The 24,500-nt window shown below is 47.2% G+C and overlaps 2 protein-coding genes across 6 annotated transcripts in view; one reads left to right on the forward strand and one right to left on the reverse strand.

The window, feature by feature from the left end:
* The first annotated feature begins 1,950 nt into the window (after nucleotides 1-1,950).
* Nucleotides 1,951-10,560, forward strand: METTL21C (methyltransferase 21C, AARS1 lysine). Its single transcript, XM_060636736.3, has 4 exons — nucleotides 1,951-2,511; nucleotides 5,829-5,980; nucleotides 9,036-9,153; nucleotides 10,166-10,560. Exons 1-4 carry the CDS (start codon nucleotides 2,388-2,390, stop codon nucleotides 10,558-10,560), a joined length of 789 nt encoding a protein of 262 aa, XP_060492719.1. The 5' UTR covers nucleotides 1,951-2,387.
* A 6,382-nt stretch (nucleotides 10,561-16,942) lies between these two features.
* The window catches only part of TPP2 (tripeptidyl peptidase 2), a 67,723-nt gene continuing 60,165 nt past the window's right edge, over nucleotides 16,943-24,500 (reverse strand). For 2 of the 5 annotated variants that reach the window (XM_078453166.1, XM_078453165.1), the window contains 4 exons: nucleotides 21,863-22,070; nucleotides 21,698-21,769; nucleotides 20,015-20,134; nucleotides 16,943-17,916 (listed from right to left, as the gene is read on the reverse strand). In XM_078453166.1, the coding sequence (XP_078309292.1) occupies nucleotides 17,827-17,916; nucleotides 20,015-20,134; nucleotides 21,698-21,769; nucleotides 21,863-22,070 (490 nt within the window). In that variant the 3' untranslated portion in view covers nucleotides 16,943-17,826. Of the gene's footprint in view, nucleotides 17,917-20,014; nucleotides 20,135-21,697; nucleotides 21,770-21,862; nucleotides 22,071-24,500 lie in introns of those variants that run through there. The other 3 variants (XM_078453169.1, XM_078453167.1, XM_078453171.2) reach the window with 2 other exon arrangements.

Raw genomic sequence — 24,500 nt, forward strand, 5'->3', positions numbered from 1 at the left:
ATTTCAAACTACATCACAGCAACTGGATACCATAGAGGACAGCTCTGTTCTGCTGGAGGCATTTTCTGGATCTTTTGAGGGTGATTCCATTTCATGTTGCAAGGAGTGTGTGTGTGTGTGTGTGTGTGTGTGTGTAGCACAGAGGGGGAGAGAGAGAGAGAGAGATTCAGAGATAGAGATGTGTCTGCGTGCTGGTGGGTCATGCTACCCTAAATAACTTGGGCTTCCACTGGCTGGCTTTTGTTCATAAAATGCTAATCCTTTCAGGTGCACATCTATATAAAACATTGGGGATTAAAGGATGCACAGAAATCTCAAATCTCTTCTGCTACATAAGGTAATGTTTAAACTAACAGTTTGAAATGATTCTGAGGGTACTAACAAGAAGTCATTTTAAAAACTTCCCAAATCTTTATTAGATAACTAACACACGATACATACCACATGCTACGTCTGACTAATAACACTAGGTAGATTCCTGTAGTTATTTTCTAGAATAACTACAATGCATGGTGCGTTACTTTCAGTGCAGAGATGTCTGGGAAAAAATTAAATTCTCATGTGAACTACAATGATGGGGGAGGGAGTCATTTCCTTCCAAAAGGAAAAGTACAGCTGTCATTTGGAAATAATTCTCCCTCGCTTGCATGCAAAATGGGGAGATGTCTTAAATTTAATGCACAGAGTCCCATGGTGCTGGATGAGGGTGGTTTGCGTGGAGTGTTGGATTTATCGCACGACCACGCTCTGGCTTCGGACAAAACGGTTGCTGTTGTACGTGAGACGCTCTGCGTAGCTTACCTCTGTTAATTACCACAGCCTCCAGAAGAGGTAGGTACCCCCATCATGCACAGGGCAGAGCCAAGATTCAGATGCGGGCACCTCACCACGGTGCCAGGCTTCCTCCCTGAAGATGCTGTGTGTACTGATAAACAACCGGGCAGTATCTTTTAGGGGTAGGTTGAAAGGAATGAACAAGTAAGCACCCACAAGAGAAAGAACTTCTGCTCTGACGCACAGCCCGGTAGAGCACTGTGGCTGGCGTGGGGAGTTGGGAGAATTGGGGCAAATATTTGGTTATTCGATTGCAGAGCCAAGGAGCATGTTAAATTACTTTCACAGGAATCTCATTTGTCTGAAGCCCTGTGGCACATTGATGCGAGGCACACACAGCCTGTCCCGGGTGTGCGATGCAATGCCATTTGCTTCGGGGGCTGTGCTTTCTTGCATTTTGTCTGTTTGCTCACTGGAGTAAGCCGTTGCCCCCAGCTGGGACGACAGGACAGGGTAGCTCGGGTGTGCAGAGAGGAACTCAGGATGGTCAACGCAGATGAGGCAGACCGTTCACGTTTTGTGCAAAGGACTCGAAAGTGTCACTGTGACAGTTGAGTGTTATGAGTGATTTCAGGGCAGAGGGGGCAGGGAAACCCAAGCCAAGCCCGCCTGGTGGGGAAGCCCGTAGATTCTGCTGCACGACGTCCTGGGTTTGACTCTCGGATCTGCCCCTGCTCTTGGGCTGCCTCTCAATCCGGCTGTGCCTGGCCTGCTCGCATCTGAGAAGAGGCATAATAATAGCATCTCCTTCACAGAGACTATTGCCAGGACTGGAAGAATCAATGCACTGCACCAGAGCAGGGCTTGGAACCAGTACACGTCCTGCAGTTACTATTTTGATGCCCATCAGTGATCGCAACAGCCAGCTCTCCTTTTCTAAACCTGGTAGTTTTCCTCTCCGGGCTCATCACTTTCACCCTCCTGCTTCTCACCTCGGCCCTAGGAAGCAGGCAGATACTATCATTGCTGATGAGGAAACGGCAGGCAGGGGGGTGGGTGGGCTGCCAAGCGCCCCAGCGGGGAGCCAGGTCAGGCGCCTGGCTCGGGCCCCCAGCGCTTTCTAGATCTGGCGATAAAGCCTCCGCTGAGAAGGGAGCAGCCCTGGGTTTGGTTCAAATCCTGCCTTCTCATCCGTGATGTCATTGAGCCCTCAACCCACATGGTACCCGTGACGGTACGATGCGCTGCTAGATCAGATTTTCTTCATGAAGATTCGGTTCCAAAAGCTATTAGAGATGTGGTTTAGAACCCAGCCACGTCGTGCGTGTCCGGCTACGCTCGCTCTGTGTTTGCGTTTCTTGATGCACAGAACAGGTGTGGGGTGATGTTTGAACGGTCCCCCTCTCCTTTGCTCTGCGAAACCAGGATGGCAGCGCCTTGGGGCAGCTGCTTTGCCGACGGGGGGAGCTAAAGCTGAAAAGCAGGGGTTCTTTGCGGCTCAGCAGATGCTAAGGCGATAAGCTGCACCTTTTAGAGCCTCTGGGAGGCTCAGCCAGCCTGGGCTGAGCGCGCGGGGGGCCTGTCCGCTTCTCTGGTCTCCAGCAGCTGCGGTCATGGACGCATGTCTGAGCTCCGAGCAGCGGTCCCAGCACCTGCAGGAAGCACCATGCACCCCGGATGGCTGCTCCGCGCCGGAGGGGGCTCCCCGGGAGGAAGACACCGGTGGCCCTCCAGGAGGTAACCTCCTTCCAGACCGCAGCACCTTCTCAGCTGTCTCCCTGGCCACGGCATTTTCCAGCTAACTTCCGTGACAAGAGTTCCCGTTTCCTATTAACTCTAGATGGTTCCTATAGTGAAGCGTGGTAGAAAAGTGCCTTAACGCGAGCAGAAGCATAGCATTAAAAGCAATCCTTGTTTTTGTTTATTATGCACTTATCAAAGTCCACAAATTTGTTTTGGCGTGTCTGTAAATCTCAAATGGTTATATTTTTTGTTAATAAGAAATTTTATTTATTTATTAATATTTTTAAATGTTTATTTTTGAGACAGAGAGAGACAGAGCATGAGCGAGGGAGGGGCAGAGAGAGAGGGAGACACCGAACCCGAAGCAGGCTCCAGGCTCTGAGCTGTCAGCACAGAGCCTGACGCAGGGGCTCGAACCCATCAACTGTGAGATCCTGACCTGAGCCAAAGTCGGACGCTCAACCGACTGAGCCACCCAGGAGCCCCTAGAACTTTTAAAAAGAAACAAAATCTTGATTCGCTTCGGCTTTTCGCCAGAATGTTCTCCCCGGCAACTGTATCATATGTGGGTTGCATTTCTGCACAGAGGGACTCAGTAGTAATAAATGGTAGACGTAATGATGAATGTCAGAAAAGCCAAGATACAGCATTTCAAACCTTTATAACCATTTAACATGGTAAAGTTATGTTCCAGCTCAACTAAATCAGGACTGTTTATTTTTGCTAAACTAGTTTACAGAGAAAGGCATTTGTATCTCTAAATCCTGATCTAACACTCTCAGACTAGCATCGATACAATAAGTGAAAATGTTTAATGTGCAACAAACACAAATTATCTTTGTAGGATGTGGAAGGGTCTTATGGGACAATATTTGTACGCTTGTGTTACTGTCCAAGGTTGATTGGGAAAACAGGACTTATCAGCTCATTAGCCTATGAACCGGAGAGCCGTTCCCAATCAGCCCATTGACTTTTCCTGCGGTCAGTGAAAAGTAAGTCCCCAGCTGGTGAGACGCAGGAGGAAGGGAAGGAGCCATCTGAGCCACAGTGGCGGAGGGAAGCCTGCAGGAGCTGGCATGAGTCCCTGCTGGTCTGGCTGCTCTGAGTCACCTACTCCAGTGACGAAACCTCAGAGGAAAAAGGAGTTGCCCTGGACTGGCTCCTTGTACCGACTGGCCTGTACCAGCTCCTGAATTTCAGGGATTTTTTTGAGGGTGGTTGTTAAACATGGCCATTACTGAAATGTAAGTTATGAAAACTTACCACTCAATAGATCAGATAAAAGCCAAGGGTATATTTAAAGGCTAAGGTAATAAATACAACTCATCATGACCTATTTTGTTACATTATAAGATGATCGTTAAGATTATCTATGCGCTTGAGGTTATTGGTGTCCATCGCTCTGCGTGGTGGAAATACTCTGCCATGGTCAGCAGGTGCACAGCTTTCCCCAGGGCGTCTGCTGAAGGCTGGAAATGGCCACGGTGGGAGCATCGACACCATGGTAATCGTCAGACCCTAAAGTTGGTGCTTCCTCCCCTCGCCCCACACCGACTGTTAAGCATTTACCAGCAAACCACGGTCTAGTCCTCTGCCTCTTCATCGTCTCTGCAAAGCCCAGTCAGCCTCCGGTTCCCTGGGAGAAGCTAGGGCCTCTTTGGTCATTCACAGATAACGGGTTGGTGGTGTTAGATGTCAGGAGCTTCCCATAACAAGAGGCGGGTGAAGGCCATAAGTCTCCTTCCCCCACTACCAGGGTGTGGGACAGGAAAGGATGACGTCTCACGACTGACTTGGCCACTGTTTATTAGCAGGTTCTTGCTCGGTGAAGCCCCAGGTCTCTGGAAAGCTCACCTTTAGGTCAGGGCGCAGAATTCTCCCCCGGGGGCTGGAGCCCACGCTCCATCAGAACCGGGGGCCAAGAGCAGTGCTTCCAAAAGGGCTGTGGTCACCCGTCATGCTAGTCTACAAACCAGTCCCCGTGCTCCGCTGGGCTCTGAGACCATTTCTCAGTCCGCTGCACGCTGACCCTTTTTGGTAAAATACCACAAAAATTAATTGCTAGAAAAACAAAATGAAAACACATGCGAAGACAAAACGCCAGCCCTGTTTTGGGAGGTTTTGTCAGTTTGCTTACAATTGGATTCAACAGGCGTGGTCACATGGTTGTAAACATTTGGAAGAGCTGACTCCAAATGTCTGTGGTCTTCTGTGAGCCTGTTCCAGTGAGCAGACCAGCAGCACAGATCTGCCCCGGTGCACCCGCTAATCAGGGACACCCCAAATCGCTTCCGTCCCCGCCTGCCTCAGAGGGTGCGCTCCTCACTGGGTTTCTCCAAAGACCCTTGACCCTTCACCTTGTATTCGCGCCCTGCCCTCACCTCCTCCTCTTTCGCCTCGAGTGCAGATTTCTGATGAGAGCAGCTCAAATGTGAACCAACCGCCCCTGTCAGCTCCTTTCCAAAGCCCATCTTCCACCTGTGGTGACAAATGTCCCAGGCGAGCCTCAGGGAGCCAAGGCAGGTTTCGTGGGGGTCTCCCCCCGGCTCCTTGCTGTTAACTTCTGCCCACCGCTGGCACTAGCAGCTTCCGTTCTGCTGTGCGTGTGCTTGGCATCCCCACTCCTGACATTTTCGCGCGCTGCTCTTTTTATTCTGGAACTCTGCAAAATCTGCACGACCTGTGCTTCCATGACGTCAGCCGCGATCAGGTGCTCTTTTCTGCTCATTTTATGTGATATTCGAGAGCTGCTCATGAGTTTAATGGGTATTTAAAGCAATAGTAACTTAATAGCCAGGGTTCATCTGACAACCACCCCAGGACCGTGGAGCTGGCTCGTCTTCGGGTGACCCGTACCTTTTGCAGAGGAGCCGTAGGAAGGATTTAAGGAACACGCTCCAGCCAACACGCGGGAATGTTACTTCACTTCGAGACCTAAAAATAGTCGGGTCCGTGTTTGCCTAGGTCCTCATGCAGACAGCTCGTCCGTGCCATTCTGCTGGTTGGCTACAGAGGGCCTCAGAACAGAGGGGTGGAGGGGAGCCACGCCTCTCTGTCCTCTGCTCCATGGAGGAGAGGACCCAGGGCATCCTCTGGCATCTCGTCGTGTCACAAACATGTCGCGTCCGAACTCGGTGTCCCTATCACCCCAGATCATTCGGGTTTGTGCCAGTTTAAAGCCACGGTCATTGCCAGCATCAACCCCCCTCTCTGTGGGAAAACTGCCCAATCTGTTCCCGACTTATCAGCTCTACTTAGTATTTGTGCTGGATCCACAAATCATGGAACCTATTTTATTTTCTGCCCCACAGGCTCTAACAAGATAGAACCATCCCTTCACAGCCTCCAGCAGTTCGTTCCTACAGACTATGAGAGCTACACTCAGGAGCACTATCTGTTTGCAGGCACGAAGATTGTCATCCAGGAATCGATAGAGAGCTACGGCGCGGTGGTGTGGCCGGGGGTGAGACAGCCGTCACCTTCAGGATGGCGGGGTTTCTGGGGGCGACAGTGACAATCCCATACGTCAGGGTCACCTGGGACAATGTGCCAAGTGCTTTTGCATTCTGTGCTTCCCCAGTGGAGGGTCGCTTTGGGCCCCCAGGGGTGCGGGAGTGCGCCGGGACTCCGCAAAGGCACAGCATCTCCTGCAGGAGTCATCACTTCCCTCCAAGCCGAGTTTCTTGAAACAGTATTTTCTACATGAAGATAGGCTTGAACATGTCAGGAAGATGAAAAATTCATATGAACGTTGGGGGAAAAAAACCAAAACGATCAGAGCCCAGTGCTGGCTTCCCTTCCAGGCCGTGGGTGTTCCAGGGGAAGCGTGTGGAGGCCGGGCTCCCTGTCCTTCCTGCAGCAGCCTGCGAGGGCGGCATGGAAATGGGGCAGATGCTGTGCATTTCGAGTCAGGAGCCCCGCTAGTTCCTGCTGTGTGGTTGTGGATGCCCACTTCCCTCCCTGATCTTCCTTCTGCACTGGGCATGCTGGGCGGAGTAAGGGGCACACTGGGCGGAGTAAGGGGCACACTGGGTGGTGTACTGGGCATGCTGGGAGGTGCACTGGGCATGCTGGGCGGAGTATGGGGCACACTGGGCGGAGTAAGGGGCACACTGGGCGGTGTACTGGGCATGCTGGGAGGTGCACTGGGCATGCTGGGCGGAGTATGGGGCACACTGGGCAGTTCATTGGGCATGCTGGGAGGTGCACTGGGCACAATGGGTGGTGCACGATCACTCTGGGAGGGTCCTGAGTACTCACTGAAGTAATTGCTAAGGCAACACTGTTTTCACCTGACAGCCGGGGAGCTGAGGGCTCGGAAATGTCGACTCGCTGGGGGAAGCTGTGCCACCGGGGCTCGGGACAGTGGCCCTCCAATGCCAGCTGGTTGTGCTCCGAGAGGCTCCGGATCCAAGCTGCTCTGTAGTTACTGGGGGATGGCACGGGGGTCTGGGTTCAAAGGCAGACCCGCATGCTGAGCTTTGTGTGGGTGGAGGCGCCATGGGGCTCCCTGGGGAGGGCATCCTGGGTCCTGGGGGGGCAGGTGAGGGGGGGCCAGGAGGGTGGTCCTGGAGCTGCTCTCCCCCAGATAAGGAAGCTCGGTGTTCATCCCCTGTGCATGGGAGCCCGATGTGCTTCCCAGGAAGCTTTGGCTTCATAACACGTTTGAAAACCGCCAACTCCCCGCAGCTTCCTGGTGTAATGGATGCGGCGAATGGACAGCTGGGGGGGGGGGGGGAGACAGGAGGGCAGGGGGTTTGGGAGATCGGGGCTGGAGGAACATCTGCCCCTGGGGACTGTTTCATTCTCAGTAAGGCCTCCACCTTTCACACACAAGCCTGGCCTCTCTTGGCACCTGGGTTTCCTGAAAGCTGGGAAAGCAGGCTTTATGGGAGGTGGGAGACGCCTTGTGTGACGCCCAGTGCAGCTCTCTGCCCAAGAGCCCACATTTCGGAGTTTGCTAGCAGGGCTGGGAAGGGGGGTGTTCACCACACAGGGGTTCATCAAGCTGGGTCTCCGGATGGCACCCACAGGGGTCAGCTCCCAGGGCAGGGCACGGAGGGAAGCCTGCAGCTTCCTCTTCAGAGAACCCCTCCACAGCATGCCCTTGTGATGGCTCTGGGTGACACGTCCTCATGTCCTCCCTGCACCACAAATCATTATCTGTCTTCAGCCGGAGAGCTCCCTTCCCAAGTCCAGAACTCTGTGCCGTGTACCTGCGATGGTGCTGTTCCACCTGCCGCTCCTCGCTGGAGGCCCCCCCCCCGGCCCCGTCCGTGCTCCCTCATCCTTCAGCACTGAGGTCACCTCTCACTGGACCCCTGGGTCCCTGGAGGGGGCCTCCTTTATACCCCTCACCTGTCTTAGGATCCGTTTACATGTCCTTCCCCCAGCCCCGCCGAGTCCCTAGAGAGGAGACACGGAGAGTCACATCTGTCTGTGCGTGTGACTATTCACTATGAACAGATGGGGGGGATGAGAGGGAGCAGCCTGTGGGGTAGGTTTCTGGGGCCCCTGCCCTGGCCACAGCGAGGGGCACGTCTCACACAGTCCGGGCCGCCCCCACTCCAGCCGGGCCCCAAACAAAAGTGGCATCATAACGAGCCCAGAGCAGCCACAGGAAGAAGAGAGCTAACACCGTGCACAAACTGGAGTTCAACTTGCTTCTTCATCCCAGGATTCACGTTCCTAACTCAGGGGACTTCCTCTGCGGAGGCTTCCTGATCTCTGGAGTCCGTGGTGTTGCTAACCGAGACCCCTCAGAGTAAACACCTCACCCGTCCATGCAGACCCAATACCCTTTATCTCTTCGTAGAAAGGTGGGGAGAAGGTGGAGGCAGAAGAGAATGAAGGAAGAGGGAAAGGACGTCTGAGCTGCCGTGTAAAAAGTCACATGCTTTCTAGCGTCTCGTTGCTGCGACTCAAGGCGTGGCCGTGGACCCGCAGGGCCGCCAGGGCCCCGAGGCTCGCAGACACGCAGTCTGGACGTGGGCACCCTGGCCCGGCCCCAGGTGGCTGTGGCACACACTGCAGCCAGACAAGCCCTGTTCTGGTGTCTGTCTCTTCCACGCCCACTTACGGAATCAACACCTGCCCCGCCGTCCAGAGCAGCGGACGAAGCCCCGAGCAGCCTGAACTCGCTGAGCCTGAGGCCGCTCGCTATACAGCAGTTGCTCCTGAGTGGACGGCCCGGCCGGACCAGAGCGGTTCTGGAGGCTTCGTCTCCTGGACTTGAGAGCTGAGTTCATCTGCCCGTTGCTGGACACGGACTGACCCAGGGTCTTCTGAAAGAGGCAATCGAGAAAGTCTGTTTCCAGTTCCTGTGACACCTGTTGTACCTTTCAGGTTCCAGAGGTCCAGATATGGCATCGAATGTAGATTTCAATCCTTACGAACCCCTTCATAAACTGAAACTGTTAATAACGTCTCTTTGGGTATTTCGCAGGGGTAGGGAGGGGAGGGGGGTCGCTACTGGTTTCCAACGCTCTGATGGTCAGGTGACAATTGTATTCTTTTAGGCTACGGCTTTGTGTCAGTATTTGGAAGAACATTCAGAGGAACTGAATCTCCAAGACGCTAAAATTCTTGAAATTGGTGCTGGACCAGGCCTTGTTTCCATTGTGGCCAGTATTTTAGGTTTGTCTGTTTATTGCTCACTTTGTTTCAGAAAGACCCTCACTTTGGCAGCAGTGATAGTGAGGGCCCCCTGTCCGGCCAGCTGCGATTCAGGTGCCGGGTCACGATTTCACTCACTGAGTCCCCCAAAATGTCACGAGCGAGGAGTGAAAGCTGTTAGCCCAGAGAAAAGATAGCTGCATCTGAGAGAGGTTCGTTACCTCGCCCAGTCCACCGATTACCAGGTGATGAAGTTCAGATTCTGGAGGTATGACTGTCCAGCCCCTGTTGGGAACATGTCTCCTGTTTCTTGCCGGAAATGTTGTAACTAACCCTTTGAAGAGACACAAGTGAGATAATCCAAGGCGAAGACAGACTTATACCCCAAATGCGGGTTGTGAGTTCCTGAGCACTGAGCAGGGGGTGGGCACAAGTGCGGCATAATTCTGCCGACGCCTTTACAGTTCTCCTGTTCAAGCCAACCTGGGAAATGTGGCGGTCCGTTGTGGGGACTCCCGTCACTAGCTTGAAGATGCCTAACAGTTAACTTAACAAGTTTAGGTTGGGGAGAGTCATACAACACAGAAAGAAAACTGGGTGCTGAATACTTCATATAGAAGAAAACACAAATCTTCAGATAAAGAGAATTGTAGAAGGAAAAGCACTATGAATTCTTCTATTAAGCAGCTCATTATCCTGAAATCTCCCAACACCACACCACTGTTTCTTAAAATGTGCTAACATTATTCTATTTCAGTGGTGATTTTGCCCCACAAATGTCTAGAGACGTTTCTGATCGCCAGGAGTTGGGCTTAGAGACCCGGGTGCTGCCAAACGTCCGGTGCTCAGCGCAGACCCCCCACAGGCAAGAGTTACCGGTGGGACTGGGTCAACTACGTCCAGCCCGCATGTCAATGGGGACGAAGCTGAGAAGCCCAGTTACATTTCTTGTGTTCTCCCTGAGTGTACGTGTCTGCTGTGGCTGCCTGAACGTTTCTAGGTGATTCCTACAATTTTTCTCTTTGTCTCTTAGGAGCGCAAGTCACGGCAACGGATCTGCCCGACGTCCTAGGAAACCTTCAGTACAATCTCTTGAAGAACACGTTAAAACGTACAGCGCATCTGCCCGAAGTGAGAGAACTGGTTTGGGGGGAAAGTCTGGAGCAACGCTTCCCCAGGTCATCGTTTCATTACGACTACGTCCTGGCCTCGGATGTGGTTTATCACCACTACTTCCTGGACAAGCTGCTCGCCACCATGGCGCACCTCTGCCAGCCGGGGACGGTGCTGCTTTGGGCGAACAAATTCAGGTTCAGCACCGACTACGAATTTTTAGATAAATTCAAGCAAGTTTTTGATACAACGCTCTTGGCTGAATTTCCAGAGGCATCGGTCAAAATTTTCCAAGGAATACTAAAATGGGATTAGACAGAATGCCTTTCAAAACGTTAGTGTGTCTGTTGAGTGGTGGTAGAAATTGGACTGTCAGTAAAAGAGCTTTTATAAGACTGAGAAGCTAGTGCATAAAACCGACCTGTATGCTTCGAATAATGGTGTAGCAGCTTTCTAAAAGAACCTATTTAAGATGAACTGGTTAATCTAAATATCTACAAAGGATAATATGAAAACGTAAAAGTACCTTTGTTGGCTTCCAAAAGGGCTCAATTGTTTAATACACTTCATACGAATACATTAGTTAAGCAGTGGATTTCCCCCTTGTTATTTCTACTGTGAATCTGTCAATGCACCTTTGTCACGTGCCTTTTGAAACTGAGCTTGACAGGGTCCTTCTAACTTAATTTTGAAGAATCTACTTATACAGATTTCAGCTGCAGTGAAGGGAGAGGATCTTGAGTGACAGTGAACTTAGGCTTAACATTAATTAAAAGTGAAAAATACTGGATTGTGGAAAGGGATATTATCTTAGGAACTTCATAAGATAATTTACTTTACAAATATCCTGCTCCTGTGCCAATTAATTGCCTGCAACCATTTCAAGTTAGATTTCTGGATTGTCTGCTTTTTTCCCCCCTCAACTTTGATTTATGATTAAAATTCCTAGAAGGGGCGCCTGGGTGGCTCAGCCGGTTAAGCGTCCGACTTCTGCTCAGGTCATGATCTCACCGTCCATGAGCGCGAGCCCCACGTTGGGCCCTGTGCTGATTAGCTCGGGGCCTGGAGCCTACTTCGGATTCTGTGTCTCCCTCTCTCTCTGCCCCTCCCCCGCTCCTGCTCTGTCTCTCTCACTCTCAAAAATGAATGTTAAAAAAAAATTTAAAAAATAAAATTCCTAGAAAAGTAGGAAAGAATGGGATTTTTGTTTGTTCTGATAAAGGAAGGCTACGAAAAATCTAAAACAAACATCACGACTATAAAATGTTAAAAGCTTCTTCTCTGAGATGGGGGAAAAATGAAAAATTCAGCTACCACCATTTCTCTGCATTATACTGGAGGTTTTAGCCAATGTAATAAAGGAGAGGAATAAAACATGCACATTTAGAATGGAAGAAAGAAAAGGGACCCTATTCGTGGGTGATATGATTGTTGATAGAGGCCAGGAGCAGCAAACATTTCTCTGTAAAGGCCAGCTAATAAATATCTTCAGGCTACATACCATGTCTACGGAATATACACATACATATTTTACAACCATTTATAAAAATTCAAGACTCACTCCTGGCTTGTGGACCCTGTGAAAAACAGGCTATGGATTAAACTTGTGTAGGCCATGGTTTGCTGGTCCTGGAACGACAGATAACCTACAGTGGAACAATTGGAATTTATAAGAGTTTAGGAGGGGCACCTGGGTGGCTCAGTCGGTTAAGCGTCTGACTTTGGCTCAGGTCATGATCTCACAGTTCCTGAGTTCCAGCCCCACGGACAGCTCAGAGCCTGGAACCTGCTTCCGATTCTGCGTCTCCCTCTCTCTCTGCTCCTCCCCCACTCACACTCTGTCTCTCTCTCAAAAGTAAATAAACATTAAAAAAAAAATTAAAAAAAAAAAAGAAAGAATCATGAACCCGCATCCCCACATGGATTTCAACTCCTGGCAAACCTTGTTTCATCTCCACTTCTGTGTTAATTTGAAGCAAATAGCAGATCTCCTTTCTTCTATATATTTGATTCATACACACACACACACACACACACGTATATATACATATACATGTACTTCTATATATACATGAATATATATACACGTATATATGACACACAACCACAGGACTTTATCACATCCAAAAATATATTCGATGTAATATAAAATTTTATACTAAATAATTTAGTACTGTATATTCACATGTTGAAAAACCCAGTGTTCCAATTTCCAGTTGTTTGCTAAATGCCATGACCTTTACTTTTAGAGTTTGTTTGAAGCGGGACCCAGCCAAGGTCCACAAATTTGATTCACTGACTGGCATGTACCTGAAGTCTCTTTCCTCCTGTGGCTTGAACCTCTTGCTTTTCCCTCGTGCCACGTATCTGCTGAGGAATCTGAGCTGTGTGTCCCGTAGCATCTCTACCCCCCCGCATGATGCTGACAGCACCACCAAGGTATCCCTTCCGTACGTCCCTCTATCCGGTTCTTTGTGTAAATTGTGCATTTTAATGGCTCCGGTGTGGAACCATCCAGGCCAAGCGCGGCTTGGATCGAACTCCAGCCGAGTGAAAAGAGAGGATCGCTGCCTGGATGCTACTGAGTTTTGAGGTAGCTCAGTACACGGAATCATTGAGATATAGGGGAGGGACTTTAAAAATCACACGTAAAAGGAGAACTATGGAAGACAGGTCCAGTCACTTGATATTCTAGCCCCATCTTGGATAGGGCTTGGCGTGGTCAAGATTCTAGAATCACTTCCCTTTCAGGACTGGAAATGCAGGTGGTCCTAACTGCATCGTGGAAACTGACATCTGCCCTTCCTTGCTTCTGGAACTGAAATTCTTCACGTGTGACCCTCGAGCGGACACGGCTTGTGTAAATTATACATTTGCTGGTTAATTCTTTGGAATCCTCTCAGAAAAGCAGGGGTTCTAAAGGAAACTAAAACGATACCTTTGCAGGAGCGTGCAGGGGGTTCGTGCCGCATGGCGCAGGGGACCGTGTCTGCTCCTGCCTGCTGTCTGTGGGCTCTCCGGAAGGCTGCTCCTGCCGGTGACACCCTCCACCCCCCGGCCCTTTACCTTGGAGCTGTACGCCCACTGCCCTCTTCGTTCCTGGCTCCCTCGTTCACTTATCACTAATGTGGTTTTCTCCTCCGGTTAATTATGTTCAGACCAATGAAGGCCAGCGCTTATTCTTTACTTTCTTATTCCTTAAGAAATTCTCTCTGTTCAAGAGGATTTTTGAAGAATGGGGAAATGAAAAGGATTTCATTTCCTTCCTCTCCATCTCTCTATGCATGCTTCTCTTAGATCCTGCGGAGAAAGACAAAAACGCATCTTTAAATCCTGGACCATTGAGAGTATGAAACGCTGCAGAGGAAGACTCGAGTTAATTCAGATTCAATGGATTTTGAGTTGAAACAGACACACTGAATACACCAGCTGAATTTTCTAGATGAGACCCATGGGGGTCAAGTGATGTGGCTCGTCAGTGCCTGAGCCAGGACCAGAGAGCAGAGACCCAGGCTGGGATTCCAGCCATTGCGTTTGGATGTCTCACTGTCACAGGGGAGAAGCAGGAGAGGGACCAGGAGAGAGGGAGAGCACCGGGCCATGCTCTTCCAGGGCAAAGAGAAGTTATCTGAGGAAGCCGCTACTACAGGAGGGGTGAGAAACCCCATGATGGCAAAGCTCCTGCCAGTGACAACTGGAAACAGTCCCTTAGCACTGGGAAGGGGCCACAGACCTAGTACTGAGCACGTGCTCTGTATTTTTGAGAGAGCGCGAGTCGGGGAGGTGCAGCAAGGGGGACAGAGGATCTGAAGTGGGCTCTGTGCTAACAGCAGAGAACCCAGTGTGGGGCTTGAACTCACGAACCATGAGATCATGATCTGAGCCGAAGTCGGAGGCTCAATTGACTGAGTCCCCCCCCCCCCCCGCCAGGCGCCTCCTTCTCTGTTTCTTTAGAAAGTACCTCTTTTAGTTGCCTTCGGTGGCTGTGGAGCAAAAATTGGCCACCATTATCAGAAAGGGGAAACAGAAATAGTGTACCTGGCTTTTTTTTTTTAATTTACTTTGATAGAGAAAGAAAGAGATTGCGGAGGGGCAGAGAGAGAGAGGGAGGGCGAGAATCCCAATCTTCACTGTCAGCGCAGAGCCCGACCCCATAAACTGTGAGGTCATCAAGAGACAGATGTTCAACCCACTGAGCCACCCAGGCGCCCCCTATCCCTGGCTTTTTAAAGTACTATTTTCCTCCTGTATTAACCAAATCACAAAGAAACAAGAATGACTTTACTGAGGACACTTTCTTCTAGAGCTTATGTGGGTGCAGCTGTCACCATGGAGACAGTGTGATTGGGACAGAAAGCAGAGGCTGACAAGACAGCTTTGTAGGGCTGCCCCCCCACCCCCCATCATGGTCACGGCCTCTCACCCAGGTTTCACCCTCAGAGCTGGTCTATGAATCACACAGTTCAAAGCAGATCCTGCCAGTCTGTGGATGTCTAACTTCCACAGCAAACTAACCAATCTTCATTGCAAAATTCTATCATCTGTGGAAGACGTTAGCTCCAACAGAAGACATACATAGTAATTAGATATAGAAGTTTTTGTTCCAACTGAGAACTGGTAGGGCTTATTGACCCTTATAAAAAAAAAAAACCCAAAAACAAAACTTCCCCGAAAATATTCATGCTTTACTGTGTACTATTAAAAAACTCTGTTATTTTGCTACCTCCCCCTGAAAACACGTAATTCACTTGTTTGCTTTTCAGTACCAAAGGGAGGCCAGCAACTCACAGCATCACACACACACACACACACACACACACACACACACAACCAGTAACCAGCCTGTTGGGAGGGCCCGGCCGCCTCCTGTACCTGGAGCTCCACATTGTGTTTGAAGATTAGGATAGCGAAAATCCACCATGGGCTGAATTCTTCTTCCACATTAAAAAATATAGCCAAAAGACCCAAACCTGAGGGATAAAGTGAGAAATCTGAAAGCTCTGGAACAATGGTATTTTATGTAAAAATAAGTCACATTTGAAGGATCCTAGGATTGCATCTTCACATAACTCAGCAGGTAGTACTTCAACATACCACCCGGGGGGTGTCTGGGTGGCTCAGTCAGTTAAGCAGTTAAGCATTCAACTTCTGCTCAGGTCAGGATCTCGCGATTGGTGGGTTCGAGCCCTTGCGTTGGGCTTGGTGCTGACAGCTCCGAGCCTGGAGCTTGCTTCAGATTCTGTCTCCCTCGCTCTCTCTCAAAAAGAAATTAACATTAAATTAAAAAAATCAAAACGTACCACCAGAAAGTTTCTAACCTTAAATTTATGTTAAAATTTAAACATGGATTCTAAAAAAAAGTGTGAGGTCCTTGAAAATGGGGGACAATTTTGTCAGTGAAAAAGCACTTGAAGATTTTCTCCATTACTAATGAGAAACTGGCAAAAATTGAGGCAACTTTTTTCAGAACTGTGGAATTAACCACATGCATGTCGCGACCCGAGACGTGTTTGCTCAGAGGTGGCCGGACGTCAGTCAGAACAGCATACCCTGTGACGTGTCCAACTGCCCCGTTCCCATCGCGTCTCCAGCTGCATGGTCGCCTTGAACACCAGCAGCCTGACAGTCACCTGAGGGGGCCGAATAGGGTTGGGAGCTCCTTCAAAGCTTGTAACGCTTATTCCCCAGAGAACCCCGTGTGCAAGCCTATCTGAATGTAACGGGGCTCCGATCTCAGGCCCAGAAGCCTTTTCCCAAGGGGAGGCCGTCTGGATAATTACAGGCAACTGTGTGATTTTTGTGGCTGCCTGAGATGGCGAACAGCTGGGGCTAATCAAAAGGCTTAGGAGGAAAAGCTGGGAAAGGAGATGTCACACGGGCTTCGAGACCTGGGTATGTAGAGGACCCCGTGCATTCTAGGGCTGTGCGCATCCTCACGAAAGACCTGAGAAGGACCCAAGCTTCCACCTGTGGCTGCCCCGCCCCCCCCGGCTCTGCGCATGCAGGCAGCACTTACTAGGAACGGCAAGACCTGGGTTTGAAAACGGATTCTCTAATAACCAGTCAGTCAGTCACCCTACCCTTTCCGAGCCTCTCCATTTCTTCACGGACTGTATGGACACACGGGAACCCGCAGGAGTGAGCATGAAAGCACGTGTGTTGGCGAGAATATGCATGTGGCTGTTCACTGATGGTACTTTGAATTCTAGATGGCTCAGAAATCATGTGGAAAATGTTTGCAAGCATAATTGTAGTTTTCCTAAAGGCTCTGTTTTTATCAGATAAAGGGGTCAACTGCCCCAAACCAGTTATGAGTGACCAGACAGGATGAACTGGGAGGCCTTTTGCAGTAGTACATTCTAAGGGAACAAGATTTAAAAACCATAACCACACACACAAACACGTTTGCTTAAGTGAACACGTTTGCTTAAGTGAGTAGAGGCTTTTCAATATCGTCTACGTGTGTCTTTTTATTTTATGGAGGGAGGATGGATGAGAGAAGCAAGTATCGTAGCCAGAAAGATAAATAAAAAGCCAAAAAACATACACAAAAGTTAGTCACATAATAAGAACTGGCAATATATTCAAATAATTGCAAGCCTATAGGAAATATAAATTACCTCACGTTGAATTTTTTTCTATTGATCTAATATATTGTTTTAACCCCAAATTTTATTTATGAAAAATTAAGACCAACTTTAAGAAGCTTCAATATTCACTTTTATTATTTATAAAAAAAATCAAGGTATCAGAATGCATATGGTATATACTGTGATCTTGGTTTTGCACAGGTATTCACGTGTTTACATTATTTCAACTTTAACAAACATACCATATGTGTATCTTTACAATACCTGATAAAGATTTATCAGTCTGGCACTTATACACGTATTAGTTCATTCTGATGCTCTCTGCATGTCAAAAGGATGTTAAAAATGACTGACCTGAAATAACTCCAAGATGAAGACTGATTTAGTGAGAAGCAGTTATGCTCCAGCAATTGCCACACACTCATTTGTGCCGGTTTTTTTCCCCTTAATCAAATGTAAACCTTTACCAAAAGAAAAAGAAAAAAAAAGAAAAAGAAAAAAAAAGAAAAAAAAAATCTGGAAATGAAGTTCTGCTATTTTTTTAGTCCAATAAATAATTTTAGCTACGCTTAATGTAGCTTTTTAAGGCCTTCATACAATTGAAAAAAATTAAAGTTGAGCATGTTAAAACCCTGTTCGTTTATAAAATAAAAAATAGAATTTTACAGGTTTGCAGTTAAAAGTCACTGTTCAAAACCTATCATGCAAGTGATATCTGCAACCCAACCGAAAGTCCTTGGTGCTGGCAGTCAGGGCACAGCCCAGTGCCAGCCATGTGAGGCATTAAAAAAACACCATGATGTCAGAGGTCTAGATTTACATGTATTAAGCCACACGCCAGCAAATTCTCTGATAAATACACATCATTTTAATAATCAGTATTTGATAGCGGATGAAAACATGCATTAGACTAAAAATGCCACAAATTTGTTTTTATATCCATTCACTATAAAACTTTCTTTTTTTAAAATTTAAAGTCTTGGTTCCTATTTTAGAATACACAATAATCAGGAGGATACATGATGGGAAGCCAGTTTTCAGTAAAAGATGCACAATGGGTCCATCCAAGTAACTTCATCAGCTAGAACAGAACACAAAAATTTATTATTAAAGAACAGATTTTTCAAGCTCAATATTCAGGGTAAATTCTGCATTAAATATTTAATGATAATAAAGTAGCACATAGAACTTTCCTTCCATCCCAACCCAACCACCCACCACCCTTCCTACCAATTGTTCTTCCTTACCATCAACTAACCTACTCATTTTCCTACCAACCAACCTAAACAGGTGATTATGACCATCCCGCCCAACCTTCCTTCTTTCCTGTCTTTCTACTAGCCTTTCTGTCTTTCTTTCTTCAATCCTGACACACTTGTTCCCTTCCTTCCTACCAACCTAGCTGCCTTTCATTCTCTATCTGACTGGAAGTCAAACACTATTCTAGACCTCGGGAAAACAGCACTGAACAAACTCACTTCTCACTTTCAGGAAAGTTCTGTTCTGTTCAGGAAAACCAAAGAGTGCCAAAGCAAATCCATGAGCAGATGAATAGGCGAGTCCATAATTAAGATGTACATGTCAGGTATACAATGGTGACATAACAGAGGGGCTGGGAAGTGAGATGGTCACAAGTGGGATCTCCGGGGAGATGACATTTAAGAGGAAACCTGAAGAAGAGACCTACTCTGCCAGTCGGGGAAAGAGCTCTCCACACAGCTGGACGAGCTGGGTCCCACGGTGGGAAGGGCCGAGGCTGCTTCGGCCAGGCAGAGGCGGCTCTCGAGATGGGAGCAGAGCCATTCCAGGGAAGTGTGATGAGATGTGGCTGGGGAGGAAGGCAGGAGCCACATCACATGGGCCTTATGGGCCATGGGGAGGAGTTTGGATTTTATCCTACATGCGCCCGGGGCTTCACCAGGAGGTGTCAAAAGCCATCTTTCCCAGCAGCAGTGTGGAGGGCAGGCAGTACAGGAACAGAGTGCAGGGGACACAAATTATGAAACACCCCCTGGTGTCAATGTCTGGGTGAGTCACGGGCTTTACGGATGTGAGAGCTCACAGATTATAGTTGATGTGATAAGAATCACACTACACACCTTATGGTGAGTTGCAGAAAGATTTCTCTTAACCTATTCAAACATCTGAAGAACTGAGTTAAAATGTCTCACAATTTGGACTGGTGAAGGTATGCCAGAAAAGGTCTAAGAGTAAAGATAACCTGTAGTTTCCTCTAATTATAAAAAATTTCCCTAGGAACCTACTGATTAGTTTTACATTCAAAGAATACCTTGGGTACGGAGACCAGAGCCTTGGCCACATTTGGCATGACCAAGCTGCCCAACCCCATAATATCCTTCAGGAACAAACCAGGCCCAGAGACAGGATGAGGCTACAGTGATTTCTCTGGAATTCAGTAAACTTTATACTTGACAATTAACTTGTACAGAAAGAACAGCATTTCTTACCTCCTGTTTCTAGTATCAACCACATAATTTCTCTGCATATAATACAGAATGTGGTAAAATCACAAAATGGCCTATCACTTCAAATGAAGAATATTGAAATATAAACTCTAAAAATTCAACCATTTTAGAACTGAGCCAACATGTATTGAAAAGCAATTCTGTTTGTTTTCTTCATAAAGAAAACTGTCTTCTGACTATACATCTAAAATTCATAATGCACTTTGCCTACGTTGTAAACATCTGAGGCTAAGTACAGCCCTTCTATCCTTTCTGGACAGGAGTTTTAAAAATTTAATAATAATGGGGCCCCTGGGTGGCTCAGTCAGGTAAGCATTCAACTTCAGCTCAGGTCATGATCTCGAGGTCTGGGAGTTTGAGCTCCCCATCAGGCTCTGTGCTGACAACTCAGAGCCTGAAGCCTGCTTCAGATTCTATGTCTCCCTCTCTCTCTGCCCTTCCCCTGCTCACGTTCTGTCTCTCAAAAATGAATAAACATTTAAAAAAAATTAAAATTTAATAAGAAAAGTTTAAAAAATGTAAATAGCTTATTGGCGGTCTCTCATGCTTTCATTTTATAGTTCGCATTACATTAACTGGAGTAGCAATCTGTCATGATAAAGTCAGTATCGCTAAATCACTACCATAAGGCTCTATCTTGTCACTATGCAATATGGAGGGGACACTTAACAGTGACGATTTTATATCACTTACTTGAATACAATTTTTCCAGTTTTCTTTTGTTGGTTTTTCTTCCACAAGTTTAGTTGCAAATTTAAGGCCTCTCCCATACATTTTATTTACTAATGCATGCTTGTATGCAAATGTTAAAACCTATAAGGTAAAACAAGATAAAGCTTATCTATGAAATATTTACACTGTATGGCTTAGAGCTTCAATAAGGAAAAGATGAAGGCCTTAACAGAAGTGTAGCTTTTAAAATGAACATTTTCCATCAAGCAAATTTCAAAAAATGTTTTGAAAGAATAAAAGTTAAATATGCCACAAAACAGGTAACTTGTGTTGGGGAAAAAAATGAAGCTCTGATGAATCACTAGTTCTTGGCATCCATACCAAAACATCTCCTTATGCAAAGGGGAGCTGACAGAAGTGATCACAAAAACGCGAGTAAGGAGGGAAGTACAGAACTATGAAAACCTCGTTATAAATTACCAAAACTGCAAAAGGGGATAAAAGTAAAAAAAAAAAAAAAAAAAAAAAAAGTGTTCTATTATACAAACACGTTCTTACGCTGTCAATTCCTTGTGTATACGTTGGTGCCTTTAATTACTGCATCTGTCAAATATACCTGTAACCATTTATTTACGTTTTTGGTCTCCACCTTCAGAATATGGAGAATTACCTCAAAGAAAGCAATCCTATCACATTTATTTGTGTTCTAGAGCCAAGCAAGGTGTTCAACTGTAACAAAGGTGCTAAACGGACAGGTAATACAGTGCCTGGCCCCTGATACAGCAGTATTGCGGCAGATACGGAGATACGGGATTATTCGTAATGGTTTTATTACGGGGCTCGTCAAGTTTTTATCCACCAGGCTCTTATCTTTTCCCAGCAGCAAGCACAGCACTGGGTGGGGAGCAGACGTGCAACAGGTGTGTGTTCAGAATAAGAGCAAGTATCACGGAGGCCCTTCCGTGTACTGAGTACTCATTCAGCAGGTTTCAGAAACTTGCCGAGGGTCATACAGATAAAAATGGAAGAAGTGGGATTTGCACTCCAGGGCCTGATTTCAGATCCAAATTCTCAAGCTCTGCTGTGACACTGGCTCCTGCAGTTTCCTGCCTAGGACTCCGTTTCCACGGCAGGAGCACGACTGTGCTGTGGTGAAAACTTTTCTCCTATCTCAGAGGTCTGTACTACAAATGATCACAGTGAATCTAGAAAACAAGCATCTGTCTAGTAAAACACAAACAAGGGCTTGTGCTGGGTCAGGAGATTTCCACTGATTTCATTTAGTTTATTTTTATCTCCAGAAGAAAGGAAGACTGACAGCAACTTGGGAGTTATATAATCCCTACCGTGAGAATTCTAGTAGAGAGCTAAAAGAGATTTAAAATGTTTTTATAACCCACATCCAAAAAGTTCATCAATGTGACTTTTTTTGAACTGGATTTTAAAGTTGATGAGCTATAAATCCAGGTGATAATTATTTAAAAGTCAAAGAGGTTTTGAGAAAAATGACATGTAAAGTAACCAGCAACCCCCCTCCACCCCCGACAAATCAGCACATAGACAGATGCAGGAAGGCACAAACACGACCTCGAGATGCTCTTAATTCTAGCTTCGTAAGTAACTGCCTTCACCAAAAGGCTGCTATGCAGACAGAGAAGAGAATGGTAGAACGGTTTAAAACAGGCAAGACAAATGAGGTCTCACTAAACACAGAGTCTTCTTCAGAGCCCAGCTTAGCCACATTCCATGTATTGTCTTCCTCTTCTGGCCAGGCAGCTGGGGAACGGCAAAGAGGAGGCAATGGGGCCCAAGAAAGGTTTGTGAAGCAACCCCCAAGAACTGCGCCCAAACAAGAGGCAGACAGGTTACCTTATTGTCAAAAAGATCAGTCCATTTTGTAGTTTCCCAAAAAGTTTCCGTCAGAGAATCCAGAGTGCTCTCTCCTTCCTCCTCTCTTCCTTCCGTATCACCTGAAACGGCCCCATCTTGATCTTGTGCGTGAAGCAGGTGGTCAGCTAGGGCACATCCTTTTCTACAAAGGGCATCCACGAGGGTAGATTTTTGTTTGTCCATATCACTGTGTTCCAAACCAAAAAATAACTCACAGATCAGTAAATCATTTTTTAAAAGTACAGACTTATCTGAAACTGAATTCATGCGTTCTCTGCCTCAGATTTACAATGCAGAGATATTGTACAGCTGTGTATTTACATCTGCATTATCCATCAAATAAAAGTCCTTATTTCTAACAAACATCAAATGAGCCACTGCATTACACATACAGATTGAGTCACGACAGCTGTATCTGGCTGAAACAGAGGCCATAAACCAACAGAAATGAAGGACAGTTCAGTTCTAAGTTCTGTCAGCTAAGGAACTCTTTTATAGATTTCTTATAAATAGCAATCATTACAGATTTATGTACAGACACACAAGTTCTTTCAGAAGTAGACTTTCATTTATAAACAGAGCAAACACTGTATGACGCTTACCCTGGACGTGCACTTTTATATACAGAACTCATCTGCAGTCAGAATAATTCTCTGAGTAAGATACTAGTTAGTAATCATCCCCATTTTGCCAAGGAGGAAGCTGAGGCACAGAGATCTGTTCAAGGTCCTACAGTTAGGCAGTAACAGACGCAGAACCTGAAGCTACTTCTGGACAGCCTGCTCTTAGTCGCGATGGTAACATGGTCCTGCTTCAGGGCGGGAGCCATGTCCTTCTGATGTATTTCAAGTGCCCAGACAATGCTTGGCAAAGACCAGAAACTCAATAAATCATCGCTGAATGAAATACAGTAACAACCTACACTCCAGGGGACAGTGTGAGTCTTTAGGATACTTGCTGATCTGGGCATTTTGTCCAATTCATGTCCCGCACATGTGAGGGCAATGAGGACTACAAGCGCTGGGCGCGTGTCTCCGAGGCACTCAGACACCGGTGAACAAACTGTGTAAGAGTGAGAATGATTCTGAAGGACCCGGAGTGGAATGTGCAACATATGAAATCTGCAGGCACTCTAAAATCAACAGGAATTATAGCGTGAAAGGCAATTAAAATAAGAAGCCAAAACAACCTGTTACAACCCAACAAAGTCACCCTCCTTAATACATCTGCAAAGTAGATAAAGCTTTGCCAAAAAAGGTGCCTAAGACTTTGGAACTCAGCCAAGAGTTCCAAAGCTTAAAAGAACCAATTTTCACTCTCTCTGTGGAAATGCGCCTGGGAACTGCTTGGTTACTCTGGGCTCAGGAACAAAAAGATCTGGGAGCTGTAGGGCACGGACGCAGCTTCTCCTCTACCGGGTGCCCGACCAGCCGCCGTCTGAAATGTCTTGCCACCAGCACCGCATTTATGCTTTTACAGCAGCCGAGGAGTGGGACACAATCACCGTCCCCGTCTTGTGCCGGAGAAAGGGGGCCTTGGAACAGAAGTGGATCGGCAAGGCAGGTTTGATCGTTCACGGCAGTCCTGGCTGGACCCAGCTGCCCCAGGAAGGGCTGGAAGGAGGCAGAATTTCAGGGGTGGCACAGGTGTGCTGTACTTGCCAGGCCTGGATTAAGTTACCCACAAGACCCCTATTTCAGTGTTCTCTGATCCAGTAACCTGAATCCCACATATCTAGAATATTCATTTCCCACCCTCATCTAATTTAGTACTGACTACGTACTTTCATCCACGAGGCTTTCTCCACTCAAAAGGAAGTCAGCTCTGCTTCCAATGGGCTTTCACACTTTAAAGTATTCATTGTAACTGTCAATCTTACCCCACCTAGCAACTGCATCTTCTGTATCAGAGCGCACGCTTTCTAAGAGCGTCCTGTTCATTTTTTCACATTCCTCTCAGTGGTGCTTTACTGCAGTGTTTGCTCCACAAACATCTTTGAATCAAATCTAGTTAGGTACCGATCAAAGTGGCGATAGCCATATTTTAGGAAGAGCTTCAATCAAATACTTTAATGGCCTAAATAAATTAAGTTTAACTGAAACTTGATACCGGATCACCTGCGAAAAGCTCATATCATTTTTAAGATCACAAAATGGCTATCGCAATTTCTGACTCATGAGTGACCGCAGTAAAAGCAGTTTTGCATGGAAATGAGAAATGAATGCTGGGCTGCTGCTCCTGCTCGCCGGCTGCTGCTACAAGAAATGGAAGAAATGCGGCCCGCTCCTGAGGCCCTCGCCCCAGAACAAGGAGCCCCAGGCCTGGACGAGGCCCTCTGCTCAGCGTGGCGTGTCTGAGCCCATCGTGGTTTGGCCAAAGCAAGGGCCACGGCAAATACCTTAATTATAAGCGTGGACAAACCGATCTAAGGTTGCTAAAGACTAACCAGCTTCTCTTAATTTTCACATCTGACACCTCCTTTCTAGTTTTATCCCAGCAGGTGTGAAAGTCACTACAGCTACAATCTTTAAAGCCAGGATCCTATCAGACTGTTACTTTTTGACAGTCACTGGAGTCAGCACCTGAGATAAAAACTGTGAGAAAAAAGGGACTAACA

The sequence above is a fragment of the Panthera onca genome, chromosome A1 (genome assembly GCF_046562875.1).
Source record: "Panthera onca isolate mPanOnc1 chromosome A1, mPanOnc1 haplotype 2, whole genome shotgun sequence".
Lineage (NCBI taxonomy): Eukaryota > Metazoa > Chordata > Mammalia > Carnivora > Felidae > Panthera > Panthera onca.

Excerpts from the sequence above, each read along its gene's own strand:
- METTL21C (XM_060636736.3), top strand. The coding sequence starts at position 2,388 with ATGGACGCATGTCTGAGCTCCGAGCAGCGGTCCCAGCACCTGCAGGAA. Across the intron at positions 2,512-5,828 it reads CACCGGTGGCCCTCCAGGAG|GCTCTAACAAGATAGAACCA; the intron begins GTAACCTCCTTC and ends TCTGCCCCACAG. Across the intron at positions 9,154-10,165 it reads CATTGTGGCCAGTATTTTAG|GAGCGCAAGTCACGGCAACG; the intron begins GTTTGTCTGTTT and ends TTTGTCTCTTAG.